Below are 16,265 nucleotides of genomic sequence, written 5' to 3'. Positions count from 1 at the left end.
CTCTCTGTCACATTTGACCGTTTTATTTTCACGTCCTGTTCTGCCGCTTGCTACCATAACAACCACAGGATCCAGATCTGCTAACCCCACTGGCGGTGGTAAGGCCCGGACTTCATCCAATCAGAGTAAAGAATCCAGTTCTTAGTCCCATCCCTTCCTCCTGTGCAGTTCTCTGCATGTCAATCAATTCATTATTTTATGGTCCATTCAACTCAAGTGCATGTTTATTATTTTAGTTTCACAAGTGTTTTGATTGGTACATTTTGTTGTCAATTGTTGATTGTTGTCTGTGTTCTCTGAACTGTTTTCATTGTTGATGCCGTTGGTGTTGTTGTTGTAATCACTGATTGGTTTTCCCACAGCCCAGTTAGACCCTGGATTCAACCCATCTTGTTTGTCCTGCAACTGTTTATATGTCCCTCCCTATCTATCTCATCAAAGCTGAAATCCAATATCTATGTTAGAATAGAAACAGAATGTTATTGGTCCCGTTACCTCAAGTGTTGGTTTGACATTCTGTGGATTATTCCCCTCCAAATCACCAAGGCACTGTAAACACACAGAGATATGTGCTCAGTTGGTGTGGCTCTAGTAAAGCCAAAGTTGTGGGTTCAATTCCCACTGGAATCACATGCACATTATGCACTCACTGTACTGTAAGTGGCTTTAGATAAGTGACTGCTAAGAGTTGTATATGATTATTTTATTACTACAATAAGTGACATTTGCCATTAGAAACATTTAAGTAATGAAATATTCCCCCAGAAAGAATGAGATAGAAAATGAGGGAATTCAGCTTTGAGCCGTGACAGAACCTTCCCAGCATGCCATGAAGAGGTGCGTCGCTCTGCTCGCTGTGACCCATCGTATCGTTTCACTCTCTGCCTGTGACTCCTGTGCGTTGTCCTTCCTGCAGCTGGCAGTCGCTCCAGTTCCCCTGGAAAGCTTCTGGGCCACTCGTCTGGGTACGGGAGGATCAGCAGGCCCCCCTCAGCCTCCAGCACCCCTGCAGACAAGAGGAGCAAGGTCCCCCGCAGCCAGGGCTGCAGTAGAGATTCCTCTCCCAGCCGACTGGGACTAGGTAATGGACCTTTTACATGTCCTCACAACTTCAGCATTGTGCATGTAAACACAAAATAAATCATGTATTCACTCTATACGAGGAAAAATAGATTTGTAATTTGCTAGCAACGCACATAGTAACTAAGTAACTGCCTAAATGAACAGTGTATTACCTACACACTGGATACACATACATAACAGACAGCACATGTATGCTGATCAATAGGATACCACACACATGCTGTCGAGGGCCATGTATGTGTCAAAACATGCCGGTGATATGCCCAAAGTCATCATTGTGCACTTCTATCAATCTAGTGATAACCTTATATACAGTACACCAAGTGTGTCCTTTGAAGCTCAGATACACTATCTTGGTTTTCCCGGTCATAAACACAAAACAAGGAAACACAAACACAAAAGATAAGCCTTGAATGCAAGGATACCCACATAGTAAGGTTATGACGCACCAATGGACCCTTTGAACTCAAACGGGGGCAGCAGGTAGCCTTACGGTTAAGAGCGTTGGGCTGTAACCGAAAGGTCACTGGTTTGAATCTCCGAGCCGACTAGGTGAAAAATCTGTCGACGTGCCCTTGAGCAAGGCACTCTGGATAAGAGCTTCTGCTAAATGACTAAAATGTAAATACTGAATGGCAAAATACTGAATAACAAAATACTGAATAGTAAAATACTGAATATCAAAATACTGAATGGTAAAACACTGAATAACAAAATACTGAATGTGAAAAGGCAAGGTCCCTTGGAAAGAGGGGTGAATGGTAAGCGCCCGTCTTTCATCTTCTATGGACTGTAGCTGTCTCTCAGGGTTAGCAGTTAAGAAGAAAACAATGTTTTGGGAGGGGTCTCTCATCCAAGCATGTCACATCATTGGGGTGGCCCCTCTTTCGGGATGAGCCTCTGTAGGTCAAGCTCTGTCATCAGCAGCCCAGCTTATGTCCTTCCTTCCAGTCAGACTGAGTCACTGTGTCACGATCGTCGTAAGAACACTCGGACCAAAGCGCAGCGTGAAATCGGTTTGACATTTTTTATTGTGAACCGCACAACAAAACAATAAACGAAACAAAAACACAGTGGAGAAATGGCTGCCTAAATATGATCCCCAATCAGAGACAACGATAAACAGCTGCCTCTGATTGGGAACCATACCAGGCCAACATAGAAATACACAACCTAGATTACCCACCCTAGTCACACCCCGACCTAACCAAAATAGAGAATAAAAAGGCTCTCTATGGTCAGGGCGTGACAGTACCCCTGCCAAAGGTGCGGATTCTGGCTGCAAAACCTGACTCTATAGGGGAGGGTCCGGGTGGGCATCTAGCATCGGTGGCGGCTCCGGTGCGGGGCGAAGTACCCACTCCGCTCGCGGATCCGGCCCTGGACCTGGGCTGAACACTGTGCCTGGACTGGACACCGGCGCAGAGGAAGGCTCCTGCCTTGGAGCTGGACTGGACACCGGGTCTAGACTGGACATCGGTGCAGAGGAAGGCTCCTGCCTTGGAGCTTGACTGGGGAGACGCACTGGAGGCCTGATGCGTGGAGCCGGCACAGGTGGCACCGGACTGGTGACACGCACTTCAGGGAGAGTGCGGGGAGCTGGCACAGGACGCACCGGACTGGGGAGGCGCACCGAAGGCCTGGTGCGTGGAGCTGGCACCGAACTGGGGAGACGCACTTCAGGGCAAGTGCGAGGAGCAGGCAAAGGACGTACCGGACTGGGGAGACGTACTGGAGACCTGGTGCGTGGAGCCGGCACAACTGGTACCGAACAGATGACAACCTCCGCACGGCGAGTGCGGGGAGCTAGCACAGGACGTACTGGGCTGTGGAGGCGCACTGGAGACCTGGTGCATAGAGCCGGCACAAATTGTACCGGAACTATGACACACTCCGCACGGCGAGTGCATGGAGCTAGCACAGGACGTACTGGGCTGTGGAGGCGCACTGGAGACATGGTGCGTGGAGCTGGCACAGATTTCACCAGACTGATCGCATGCTCCTCATACGGGGAGCTGACTCCCTCCCTCCAATTTCTCCATCCTCTCCCAGACGGGCTCTGGTTCACTCCCTGGCTCTGCCACCCACCCCGCGTGCCCCCCCCAAAAACAATTTTGGTCTGTCTTTTGGGCTTTCTTTGTGGCCGCGAACCCCAGCGTTGTCGCTGTCCTCCCTTCTCTCCTTGCATCTGCCCCCAAGGAAGGCTACCCTGTCCTGCCAGGATTTCCACCCAAGTCCAGGATCCCTTCCCATCCAAGATCTCCTCCCAAGTCCAGGATACCTTCTCCTCCTGGGCACGCTGCTTAGTCCTGGTGTGGTGGGATCTTCTGTCACGATCGTCGTAAGAACACTCGGACCAAAGCGCAGCAGGAAATCGGTTCGACATTGTTTATTAAGTGAACCGCACAACAAAACAATACAGAATAAACTAAACGTGACGTTCTGGAGTGCTCACTGGCTAAAAAATATATATATATATCCCACAGAAACACAGTGGGAAAATGTCTGCCTTAATGTGATCCCCAATCAGAGACAACGATAAACTGCTGCCTCTGATTGGGAACCATACCAGGTCAACATAGAAATACACAACCTAGATTACCCACCCTAGTCACACTCTGACCTAACCAAATAGAGATAAAAAGCCTCTCTATGGTCAGGGCGTGACACACTGGCCCTGTCCTATTGCTTTGTTTGATTGGTCTGTGTATTTCATCGACCAAACAGCTCCCCCCATCTTAGCTTCTTGTCTGTCCGTCTGTCCGTCTGTCTGTCTGTCTGTCCGTCCGTCCGTCCGTCCTGAATTGGGAAGGCCGCCTTTTTTTACATCAGTAAATTGACAATTAGACGTTGCAATGTTTTTAAGTTTGTATTTTTGTCTTCTTCTGAATCATTTTCAGTTCATATTTTTTGTTATAATTGACTATAATGGTTTGTCTTTCTTTGGTGTTTTTACCATATCTTTATTTTTATACCCTCTTTTAATTCTTAATTGTTTTCTTTGTTTTTATATTGTGTATTAACTCTGTTTATCTGTTGTAAGCTACAGTCATACCAATCGTCTTTTCATTGACAACCTAATCCTTGTCACAAAATAACAAAAACATTTAAAAATGGACTTGCGCTAACTTAAGTTCTAAAATTTAACCTGATGTCCAGCAGACCCACCACCACGTCCCAGAGTCCTCCTTCCCCTCACCCCCTCCCCTCTCTTATTCCAGTCCCCAACCCCAGCCCAACCCCAGGCATCACCTCACTAACCCCAAACCTGTGTTCTACTGCCCTACTGACAGCCAGGCTGTGTGGTAAAGCTCTTGTTCCTGGTACTCCTCTCTCCTCCTACCACATGCTAGCGAGGAGCCGTATCCCCCGGCCCAGCATGAGTCAGGGCTGCAGCAGGGAAACCTCTAGGGAAAGCAGCCGAGACACCAGCCCTGCTCGGGGTTTCAAGCCTCTTGGTGAGTACCACGACCAACCGGACACCAGGAGGCCTCCCGTAAGCAGCAAGGCCCACTAGTACCCACTCCTCAGCCCCCGCCTCTAAACCCCTACTCTCTGTCCCAGCCTCCCTGTACACCCCAGGATGTCTAGATAGAAGATCCCCCTCTAGAACTTCTCTTGCCTTCTCTGATCTACTCTGCCTGCACTAACCCTCTCAAAGTTTCTGGAATATAATCACTGCGCTGTCTTGTTTGTGTCTGTCTTGTTGGGAATTCTCCAAGTCTTATGCTATATAAGTATTTGTGTGCCTTTGTATGTGTAATATAATGACCAGCAACGTGGAAAGATCACGAAAATCTCTGGATGTTCTAGGATTCTGTTTTTGGTCCAATGAAAAATGATTTGGCACATCTCATAATAAATATAAAACAAGAGGCAGAATAGGTAGTGACTACAGTAAACAGTGTAATGTATGTGTCATCGTATTCAATGTCCATAGCTGACCTGCTTCTCAGCTCTCTCCTGTGCTCCTGCCACATCTCAGGAAATGACACAACTTTGTCACTGCTTTGTCATGGGGGACAACAACAAGAGGGACAAAGTGGGATACATGAGGGATACTCGCCCCTCCTATCCTATGACTGTTGTAGATGTGGTTGGTTGCTCATAATCATAGTGGATTAATGCAGCCAGGCGCTGAGACTGATTCAAGTACAGAGGACGGTACCTGTTGCGTTTGTGTCACTAACGCCCCGGGTGTCATCCACCCCTCCTGTCCCTTGCAGCCTCCCGACGTACTTCCCGCTCTACCAGTGCCCTATCCACGGCTGACCCCCACGGCCAGTCAGGTGACCTGCATGCCCCACCCTCTCATTTCCACATTTAGCGATTATGCCAGCATGAGTCCATACATGTTGCTGTGAGGGCTGTGCCCACCCTGCCACAGGATGCAATATTTTGTTCAAACTTTTGAGGAGGAGATCTGTAAGCGTGCTGCTTTGTCATATTATGTGTCGTTATCATCTGCTTCAATATGATGTTTTGTGATTTTCTTTTAAAAAGCTTGTGTTACTGTGTAATCAAAAGGCCTGTCCCCATCTGTATGATTTTCTCCTTGTTAGTGACTTTTTGGACATTGTATGATGTATTTGTACTTCAGTGTATTGAGTATCTCATATAAGAGTTGTTTATTTCCCCGTTTGCAAGTCTCAGTTTCTTTTCTCTTCATTTCAAATGAGCACTAATCATTCTCTGGTGATTTCTGTTGGTGTCATCTTTTTCACTATTCATCTTTTACATATCACTCAAGCTTTCTGGTGTTTTAGTTTTTTATATATTTTTGGTGTATGGTCTGTAAACCCCATCATATTGCCTTTTGTCTCCCTAGAGCAAGATCCCATTGACTTTCTCTTGTGTTACTCCACTCACCCCCCTCTCCTCTCCCCCCAGATCGGTTTGGTTTGATTCACCAGGACCGTATCTCTGCCTCAGTAAATGCCATGAGAGTCCTCAACACTGGCACTGAGGTGGAGGCTGCTGTGGCTGATGCACTGGTAAGTTACCAATCAACTTTTACCAGCTGCCAGTTCTGAAGACAGTTTGTCTTAAGGTAGAGTTACACTTAGTCAGTCCCTCATTAAGGCATGCCAGTTAATCGCTGAGGACTTGATGTGGAAACCATATGCATTTTAAGTCTGTGTTTAGATGTTTACTGTGGGCCCTCCTAAAAATGAATGAATCCCAGTTTTTTTTTTTTTTTTTGTCAGAAAATAAAACTGCATTGAGTAGTAAAATGTAATGAGATGAAATGAAGCCTGTGTTTGTGTATGGAAATCAGAATGTCAGTATATATTTCAATAAGAAAGACTTTGACTGCAAGAAAGTCAACATTGTTACCATGTAGATAAAAACATGTCTTATCTTATTCCCAAGCAGGACTGCAGTCATGATATTTTCCCTCTAAAATATCCCTCTTTCTCTTTCCTGCTTGGTTGCCTGTAACTTCAGCTGTTAGGAGACTCCAGAAATAATAAGGTAGTTGTCCAATTCGTGTACCGTTTGTTTATTCATTCTATTCACTAATCAACAAAAATGTACCATCACTAAATGTTGCTATTTGGCCAAAAGCAATTGCTGGCAGATTTTAGTTTATTATTCAATAAAATATTATTAACAATAGGCATTCTTATAACATTATTTAATCATCTCTCTGCATGTTCATATCAATCATGAAAAATCAACAGTTGGAACAAATTGCATGGCTACCTCATTCATTGTGAATGGCATCGTATCGTAGCCCATTAAATCCTACTTCCTGGTTGAGTTTGAGTGACAAAGTGACCAGAGGTCTAGCTTGCCTGTCCCACTTCTCTCCTGGTCCTGTGAACAATGACCTCACCATTACCCATCCCTTCCCATTCTCTCCGAACAGAGGAAGCCAATGAGGCGGCGGTATGAGTCTCCGGGTATCTATTCTGACGACGATGCTAACAGCGACGCATCCAGTGCATGCTCAGAGCGCTCATACGGGTCCAGGAACGGAGGTATGTGGTCCTGTGTTGTTACTGAGTTGGTAAGAACATGGAACTAGCAACATACGGGTAGTGGGTTCGAATCCTGATAGATTCACATAGACTAAAATGTATGCACTTGGATAAAAGCATCTTCTGAATGGTATATATATATTATTATCTAGGTATCCCTCACTACCTGCGTCAAACGGAGGATGTGGCGGAGGTGCTAAACCACTGTGCCAGCTCCAACTGGTCAGAGAGGAAGGAGGGTCTGCTGGGTCTGCAGAACCTACTCAAGAACCAAAGAATACTCAGGTGGGTGCGGGGCCAGGGGGGTGGACTTTTTGGAAGTCATGTCACTGTAACTATGCTGATCTGCTCCTACCTCTGTCATGTAGGGTTCACTAAGTATTTTCTATGCATTGCTGTCTTTTTCGATGGCATTCGAGATAGTAGAATTGTTGTTAAGAATGTTCTGCCAGCTGTGGATAGGGTTTGAAGTAGTCTTGATTCTTTTTCATATATAAATTAGAATTTCCTTTTTGAAATTGTTCAACTTTTAAAGAGGATATCCTGTCAAGGAGAGTCCAGCAGGGTGTTTATTTTCATAGCTTTCCTTAATTGAGGGAGAAATGACTGGTCACGAGGACCCTGCAGCTATAATGCCCCCCGTCAGGTGGTAAAGTGAAAGATGAGTTTCAGAGGAGTCAGATTGTGAGACGAGGCCATTTGTCTGCCTGCTCTCCCTGTGAGGGCAGCAACATTGTCTCCAGAAGGAGCTGCTTTAAATCAAGCCTCTCTGACATCTATTAGTGATGTCTGCCTGTGTTTACTAATGTCTGCCGGTGGATGCTGTTTGTGTGTTGCAGCCGAGTGGAGCTGAAGAGACTATGTGAGATCTTCAGCAGGATGTTTGCAGATCCACACAGCAAGGTAGGTGACAGGATGTTCACCTGTGTTGTTTGAACGTTTCATATCAATACATTGACACACTCACTCATAACTTTTACTTTTGACATTCAAAAACCCATTGCTTTGCAGTGATTTGTCTGAAAACTAATTGAGTGTTTTGTTGCATGGTCTGCTTTGGTGTGGATTTTAACAACAGAGAGTAAGTGTGTGTTTTTATTATTTCAATTTTCTACTGTACAGACACCTATTGCCTGTGTTGTTACTTTTATAAAGGTGCTGTGTGTGTGTGTGTGTGTGTGTGTGTGTGTGTGTGTGTGTGTGTGTGTGTGTGTGTGTGTGTGTGTGTGTGTGTGTGTGTGTGTGTGTGTGTGTGTGTGTGTGTGTGTGTGTGTGTGTGTCCCTCAGGTGTTTAGTATGTTTCTGGAGACTCTGTTGGACTTTATCTTGGTGCATAGAGAAGACCTGCAGGACTGGCTGTTTGTCCTGCTCACCCAGCTACTGAAGAAGATGGGAGCTGACCTGCTGGGGTCTGTCCAGGCCAAGGTCCAGAAGGCTCTGGACATCACCAGGTATGGACCTCTACATCCCCCCTCCGATTACATCTCTAAACATTTTCACGCAATGCCGACCCAAACCAAACTGTGCTTTGCTTGGATATTGTCTTTTTACATAGCTTTTAAACATTGTTTGAGCACTTGAGGGTTTCTCATGAAACCAGTTTTAAAATGTCTATAGCAAAATGAGTTACAAAACCATGGTCAACTGTCATTCTGAGGACTAAGATGTCTAGTTTTTGGGAAAGTGTCTCATTTTAAATACATTTTACATTTTCGCCTGAATTTTGTACATTTGCACACATTCAGATTCTCAGGTCATTTTATGAAAAACATAATTTACAAAACCAAACTTGTTTGAATAAAACACAAAATACTGTGTTTTGCTGTAGTTTGTCCATAAATCATCAAATGTTTATATTTACATTCAACTATAATACAGTTGAAGTCGGAAGTTTACATACACAGGTTGGAGTCATTAAAACTTATTTTTCAACCACTCCACAAATTTCTTGTCAACAAACTATAGTTTTGGCAAGTCGGTAAGGACATCTACTTTGTGCATGACAGAATTCATTTTTTCAACAATTGTTTACAGACAGGTTATTTCACTTATAATTCACTGTATCACAATTCCAGTGGGTCAGAAGTTTACATACACTAAGTTGACTGTGCCTTTAAACAGCTTGGAAAATTCCAGAAAATTATGTCATGGCTTTAGAAGCTTCTGTTAGGCTAATTGACATCATTTGAATCAATTGGAGGTGTACCTGTGGATGTATTTCATGGCCTACCTTCAAACTCAGTGCCTCTTTGCTTGACATCATGGGAAAATCAAAATAATTCAGCCAAGACCGCAGAAATAATTTGTAGACCTCCACAAGTCTGGTTCATCCTTGGGAGCAATTTCCAAATGCTTGAAGGTACCACTTCATCTGTTCAAACAATAGTACGCAAGTATAAACACCATGGGACCACGCAGCTGTCATACCGCTCAGGAAGGAGACGCATACTTTCTCCTAGAGATGAACGTACTTTGGTGAGAAAAGTGCAAATGAATCCCAGAACAACAGCAAAGGACCTTGTGAAGATGCTGGAGGAAACGGTGCAAAAGTATCTATATCCATAGTAAATAAGTCCTATATCGACATAACCTGAAAGGCCGCTCAGCAAGGAAGAAGCCACTGCTCCAAAACCACCATAAAAAAGCCAGACTACGGTTTGCAACTGCACATGGGGACAAATATCGTACTTTTTGGAGAAATGTCCTCTGATCTGACGAAACAAAAATAGAACTGTTTGGCCATAATGACCATCGTTATGTTTGCAGGAAAAAGGGGAGGCTTGCATGCTGAAGAATACCATCCAAACCGTGAAGCACGGGGGTGGCAGCATCATGTTGTGGGGGTCCTTTGCTGCAGGAGGGACTGGTGCACTTCACAAAAATAGATGAGGAAGAAAAATGATGTGGATATATTGAAACAACATCTCAAGACTAGAGGTCGACCGATTATGATTTTTCAACGCCGATACCAATTATTGGAGGACCAAAAAAAGCCGATACCAATTAATCAGCTGATGTTTATATATTTGTAATGAAGACAATTACAACAATACTGAATTAACACTTTTTTAAATGTATTTTTATTGTTTTGGAATTTCACCCCTTTTTCTCCCCAATTTTGTCGTATCCAATCATTTTAGAAGCTACTATCTTGTCTCATCGCTACAACTCCCGTACGGGCTCAGGAGAGACTAATGTTGAAAGATACACAACCCAACCAAGCTGCACTGCTTGGTGCGTATCCAACCCGGAAGCCAGCCGCACCAATGTGTCGGAGGAAACACCGTGCACCTGGCAACCTTGGTTAGCGCGCACTGTGCCACAGGAGTCCCTGGTGCGCAATGAGACAAGGACATCCCTACCGGCCAAGCCCTCCCTAACCCGGACGAAGCTAGGCCAATTGTGCGTCACTCCACGGACCTCCCGGTCGCGGCCGGTTACGACAGAGCCTGGGCGCGAACCCAGAGTCTCTGATGGCACAGCTGGCGCTGCAGTACAGCCCCCTTAACCACTGCACCACCCGGGAGGCCCTACACTTTTATTTTAACTTCATATAATACATCAAGAAAATCCATTTAGTCTCAAATAAGTAATGAAATATGTTCAATTTGGTTTAAATAATGGAAAAACACAGTGTTGGAGAAGAAAGTAAAAGTGCAATATGTGCCATGTAAAAAAGCTAACATTTTCAGTTCCTTGCTCAGAACATGAGAACATGCTGGTGATTCCTTTTTAAGTGAGTCTTCAATATTCCCAGGTAAGAAGTTTTAGGTTGTAGTTTTTATAGGAATTATAGGACTATTTCTCTCTATACCATTTGTATTTCATTAACCTTTGAATATGTTATGTTCTTATTGGCACTTTAGTATTGCCAGCCTAATCTCGGGAGTTGATAGGCTTAAAGTCATAAACAACTCAATGCTTGAGGCACAGCGAAGAGCTGCTGGCAAACGCAGGAAAGTGCTGTTTGAATGAATGCTTACGAACCTGCTGCTGCCTACCATCGCTCAGTCAGACTGCTCTATTAAATATCAAATCATAGGCTTAATTATAATATAATAACACACAGAAATACAAGCCTTAGGTTATTAACATGGTCAAATCCGGAAACTATAAAAACGTTTATTCTTTCGCTGAAATATGGAACCGTTCCGTATTTTATAGAACGGGCGGCATCCATAAGTCTAAATGTTGTGTTACATTGAAGGTTGTGCAATGTTATGTCATAATTATGTAAAATTCTGGCAAATTAATTACGGTCTTTGTTAGGAAGAAATGGACTTCACACAGTTCGCAACGAGCCAGGCGGCCCAAACGGCTGCATATACCCTGACTCTGCTTGCACAGAACGCAAGAGAAGTGACACAATTTCCCTAGTTAAAAGAAATTCATGTTAGCAGGCAATATGAACTAAATATGCAGGTTTAAAAATGTTTACTTGTGTATTGATTTTATGAAAGGTATTGATGTTTATGGTTAGGTACACATTGGTGCAACGACAGTTGTTAAATCATCACCCGTTTGGCGAAGTAGTCTGTCATTCGATGATAAATTAACAGGCACCGCATTGATTATATGCAACGCAGGACACGCTAGATAAACTAGTAATATCATCAACCATGTGTAGTTAACTAGTGATTAAGTTAAGATTGATTTGTTTTTATAAGATAAGTTTAATGCTAGCTAGCAACTTACGCGAGTGCAGCAAGGAGCCAAGGTAACAGGTGGTCAGCCTGCCACAGAGTCTCCTCGTGGAGTGCAATGTAATTGGCCACAATCGGCCATTCCGATTAATCAGTCGACCTCTACTCAAGACATCAGTCAGGAAGTTAAAGTTTGGTCGCAAATGGGTCTTCCAAATGGACAATGACCCCAAGCATACTTCCAAAGTTGTGGCAAAATGGCTTAAGGACAACAAAGTCAGGGTATTGGAGTGGCCATCACAAAGCCCTGACCTCAATCCCATAGAAGATTTGTAGGTAGAACTGAAAAAGCGTGTGCGAGAAAGGAGGCCTACAACCTGACTCAGTTACATCAGCTCTGTCAGGAGGAATGGGCCAAAATTCACCCAACCTATTGTGGGAAGCCTGTGGAAGGCTACCCGAAACGTTTGACCCAAGTGAAACAATTTAAAGTCAATGCTACTGAATACTAATAGAGTGTATGTAAACTTCTGACCCGCTGGGAATGTGATGAAAGAAATAAAAGCTGAAATAAATCATTTTCTCTACTATTATTCTGACATTTCACATTGTTAAAATAAAGTGGTGACCCTAACTGACCTAAGCCAGGGAATTTTACCTAGGATTACATGACAGGAATTGTGAAATACTGAGTTTAAATGTATTTGGCTAAGGTGTATGTAAACTTCTGACTTCAACTGTATGTATTACGTATAAACATAGGTAATGAGACATGTCCAGACACTATCACTTATTCAAGTTCCTGTAAAAACTAAAAGTTGTATTCACCCATGATTCATCACCTAGAGCAATAGTACTTAGATGAGCAAAATTAAGTAAATTAATTAGCTTACAGTATATGCCTTAAAAATTAGGTTCTTATTCTCAAACACCCCCTTTAACCCACTTGGCCTTCTCATTATGGAAATGGCTAAAGAGTTTTAATTGGGAAAAAGTCCAATTGAATTGTTACATTTTTTGTATAATTTCATTTGAAATATTTTTTTTGTTCAGTGTTATGTTTGACTCACACCTTTTCATTAGGTGAGCAATGTAAAATGTTTTTTGGACTTCGAAAATTGTTACGTAGTGATCATTTTGTGAAAATGCTGGTAAAATCGATAATATCTGATCAAAAAACATAATTATGAAATAGAGAAGTACAGATCCTATTTTTTTGGATTCAAGAGGACATTTTGTAAATGGACAGTTTGGTAAGAATTACCCAACTATGGTGGATGTGTAACCAGGCCACCTCAGTAGAGTTTGATTTCATCAAATCAAATGTATTTGTCACATACACATAGTTAGCAGATGTTAATGCAAGTGTAGCGAAATGCTTGTGCTTCTAGTTCCGACCATGCAGTAATATCTAACAAGTAATATAACCTAACAATTTCACAACAACTACCTTATACACACAAGTGTAAAGGAATTAATATGAATATGTACATAAAAATATATAAATGAGTGATGGCCGAACGGCATAGGCAAGATGGTATAGAGAAGATATAGATGGCAGTAGATGATATAGAGTACAGTATATACATATGAGATGAATAATATAGGGTATGAAAACATATAAAGCGGCATTGTTTAACCTCTAGGGTATGTGGGACGCTAGCGTCCCACCTGGCCAACATCCAGTGAGATTGCAGAGCGCCAAATTCAAATACAGAAATACTCATTATACAAATTCAGAAAAGATACAACTAACTTCTTATGAATCCAACCACGGTGTCAGATTTAAAAAATGCTTTACGGCGGAAGCATACCTTACAATTATTTGAGAACATAGCTCAGCAGACAAATCATTACAAACAGTAACCAGCCAAGTAGAAGAGTTACACAAGTCAGAAATAGAGATAAAATGAATCACTTACCTTTGATGATCTTCATATGTTTGCACTCAGAAGACATTCATTTTTTCAATAAATGTTCCTTTTGTTCAATAAAGTCTCTCTTTATATCTGAAAACCTACGTTTTGTTCGCATGTTTTCTTCAGTAATCCACAGGCACAAACGCAGTCACAACAGGCAGACAAAAAAATCCAAATTGTATCCGTAAAGTTCATAGAAACATGTCAAACGATGTTTATATTCAATCATCAGGTTGTTTGTAGCCGAAATAATCAATAATATTTCAACCGGACAATAACGTTGTCTATATAAAAGGTAAACAAGAAAGGCACTCTCTCTGGTCGCTGTGACACGGCAGGGTCCACTCATTCAGACAGCTCTTACTCCCTAATTTTTCAGAATACAAGCCTGAAACAATTTCTAAAGACTGTTGACATCTAGTGGAAGGCATAGGAACTGCAATTTAGGGCCTAATAAATGGATACTGTAATGGCATTGAATAGAAAACTACAATAACAAGTGAGTTAGAGTGTTTTCTATCCAAATCTACTGATGATATGCATATCCTATCTTCTGGGCCTGAGTAGAAGGCAGTTTCATTTGGGCATGCTTTTCATCCAAAATTCCAAATGCTGCCCCCTACCCTAGGGATATTAAAATGGCTAGTGATACATTACATCAAGATGGCAGATGCAGTAGATGGTATAGCGTAAAGTATATACATATGAGATGAGTAATGTAGGGTATGAGAACATTATATTAAGTGGCATTGTTTAAAGTGGCTAGTGATCCATTTAATTACATCAAGACGCAGTAGATGGTATAGAGTACAGTATATACATATGAGATGAGTAATGTAGGGTGTGTAAACATTATATAAAGTGGCTAGTGATAAATTGATACATCAATTTTTCCATTATTAAAGTGGCTAGAGTTGAGTCAGTATGTTGGCAGCAGCCACTCAATGTTAGTGATGGCTGTTTAACAGTCTGATGGCCTTGAGATAGAAGCTGTTTTTCAGTCTCTAGGTCCCAGCTTTGATGCACCTGTACTGACCTCGCCTTCTGGATGGTAGCGGGGTGAACAGGCAGTGGCTCGGGTGGTTGTTGTCCTTGATGATCTTTCTGGCCTTCCTGTGACATCGGGAGGGCAGGTAGTAACTTTTAGTGTTTTCTGTTTTGTTCTCCTTAGGGAGTCTTTTCCGTTTGATCACCAGTTCAACATCCTGATGAGGTTCATTGTTGACCAGACACAGACACCCAACCTCAAGGTACAGTTTGCATAGAATGTTACCTAGCTAGATGATTTTCTGTTTGTTTTAGGGATTGGCTCAGGGTCTAAGAGTTTATGATTTCAAATACCAGTAGACACAGTGCCATGATGATATTGTCAAATATTTTAAAAGTAAACTTGCTAAATGCCTGTGTGAATCATGTAGCTTAACACTCTGTGTGAATCATGTAGCATAACACTGTGTGAATCATGTAGCTTAACACTCTGTGTGAATCATGTAGCATAACACTGTATGAATCATGTAGCTTAACACTCTGTGTGAATCATGTATCTTAACACTGTATGAATCATGTAGCTTAACACTGTATGAATCATGTAGCTTAACACTCTGTATGAATCATGTAGCTTAACACTCTGTATGAATCATGTAGCTTAACACTCCGTATGAATCATGTAGCTTAACACTGTGTGAATCGTGTAGCTTAACACTTTGTGTGAATCGTGTAGCTTAACACTCTGTGTGAATCGTATAGCTTAACACTCTGTGTGAATCGTGTATGTGTGAATCGTGTAGCTTAACACTCTGTGTGAAACGTGTAGCTTAACACTGTGTGAATCATGTAGCTTAACACTGTGTGAATCATGTAGATTAACAGTCTGTGTGAATCATGTAGCTAAATACTGTGTGAATCTTGAAGCTAAACCATGTGTGTATCATGCAGGTGAAGGTGGCCATTCTGAAGTACATAGAATCACTGGCAAGACAGATGGATCCGACAGACTTTGTCAACTCCAGTGAAACCCGACTGGCTGTATCTCGCATCATTACCTGGACCACAGAGCCCAAGAGCTCCGACGTCAGGAAGGTGCAGTGCCTATAGAAAGTCTACAACCACTTGAAATGTTTTCACATGTTGTTGCGTAACAAATTGGGATGGAACTAGGTTTAATTGTAATTTTTTGTCATTGATCTACACAAAACACTCATAATGTCAAAGTGAAGAAAAAAAATCTACACATTTTATAAATTAATTCAAATTAAATAACTAAAATATAGTTGTTGCATAGGTATTCACCCACTTTGTCGAGGCAAGGCTAAGTTATTCAGAAGTTAACTTTGGCTTAACAAGTCACATAATAAGTTATATGGATTCACTCTGTGTGAAATAATAGGGGTTGACATGATTTTTAATGACTACCTCTTCTTTTGTCCCCCATACAACATCTGTAAGGACCCTCAGTCAAGTATTGAATTTCAAGCACAAATTCAACTACAGACCAGGGAGCTTTTCGTAAGCATACAGAAGGGCTTTGATTGGTAGATGGGTTACAATAACAAATTAGACATTGAATATCTCGTAAAGCATGGGCAAGTTAATAATTATGCTGTGGATGCAGTATTAAACCACCCAGACACATGGGT

At 42.4% G+C, this 16,265-nt stretch overlaps 1 protein-coding gene across 14 annotated transcripts in view; it reads left to right on the top strand.

Annotated features, from left to right (window-relative positions):
* The window catches only part of LOC118386337 (CLIP-associating protein 1-like), a 121,468-nt gene that overhangs the window by 92,565 nt on the left and 12,638 nt on the right, over positions 1-16,265 (top strand). For 5 of the 14 annotated variants that reach the window (XM_052522717.1, XM_052522707.1, XM_052522714.1 and 2 more), the window contains 11 exons: positions 917-1,081; positions 4,437-4,541; positions 5,310-5,372; positions 5,974-6,077; positions 6,532-6,558; positions 6,956-7,067; positions 7,220-7,352; positions 7,907-7,970; positions 8,355-8,518; positions 14,801-14,879; positions 15,565-15,708. In XM_052522717.1, coding sequence (XP_052378677.1) covers positions 917-1,081; positions 4,437-4,541; positions 5,310-5,372; positions 5,974-6,077; positions 6,532-6,558; positions 6,956-7,067; positions 7,220-7,352; positions 7,907-7,970; positions 8,355-8,518; positions 14,801-14,879; positions 15,565-15,708 — 1,160 coding nt within the window. Of the gene's footprint in view, positions 1-68; positions 126-916; positions 1,082-4,436; positions 4,542-5,309; positions 5,373-5,973; positions 6,078-6,531; positions 6,559-6,955; positions 7,068-7,219; positions 7,353-7,906; positions 7,971-8,354; positions 8,519-14,800; positions 14,880-15,564; positions 15,709-16,265 lie in introns of all 14 variants that reach the window. The other 9 variants (XM_052522711.1, XM_052522705.1, XM_052522713.1 and 6 more) reach the window with 5 other exon arrangements.

Source organism: Oncorhynchus keta, chromosome 7 (genome assembly GCF_023373465.1).
Source record: "Oncorhynchus keta strain PuntledgeMale-10-30-2019 chromosome 7, Oket_V2, whole genome shotgun sequence".
Taxonomy (NCBI): Eukaryota; Metazoa; Chordata; class Actinopteri; order Salmoniformes; family Salmonidae; genus Oncorhynchus; species Oncorhynchus keta.
This window is presented reverse-complemented; position numbering and strand designations above follow the sequence as displayed.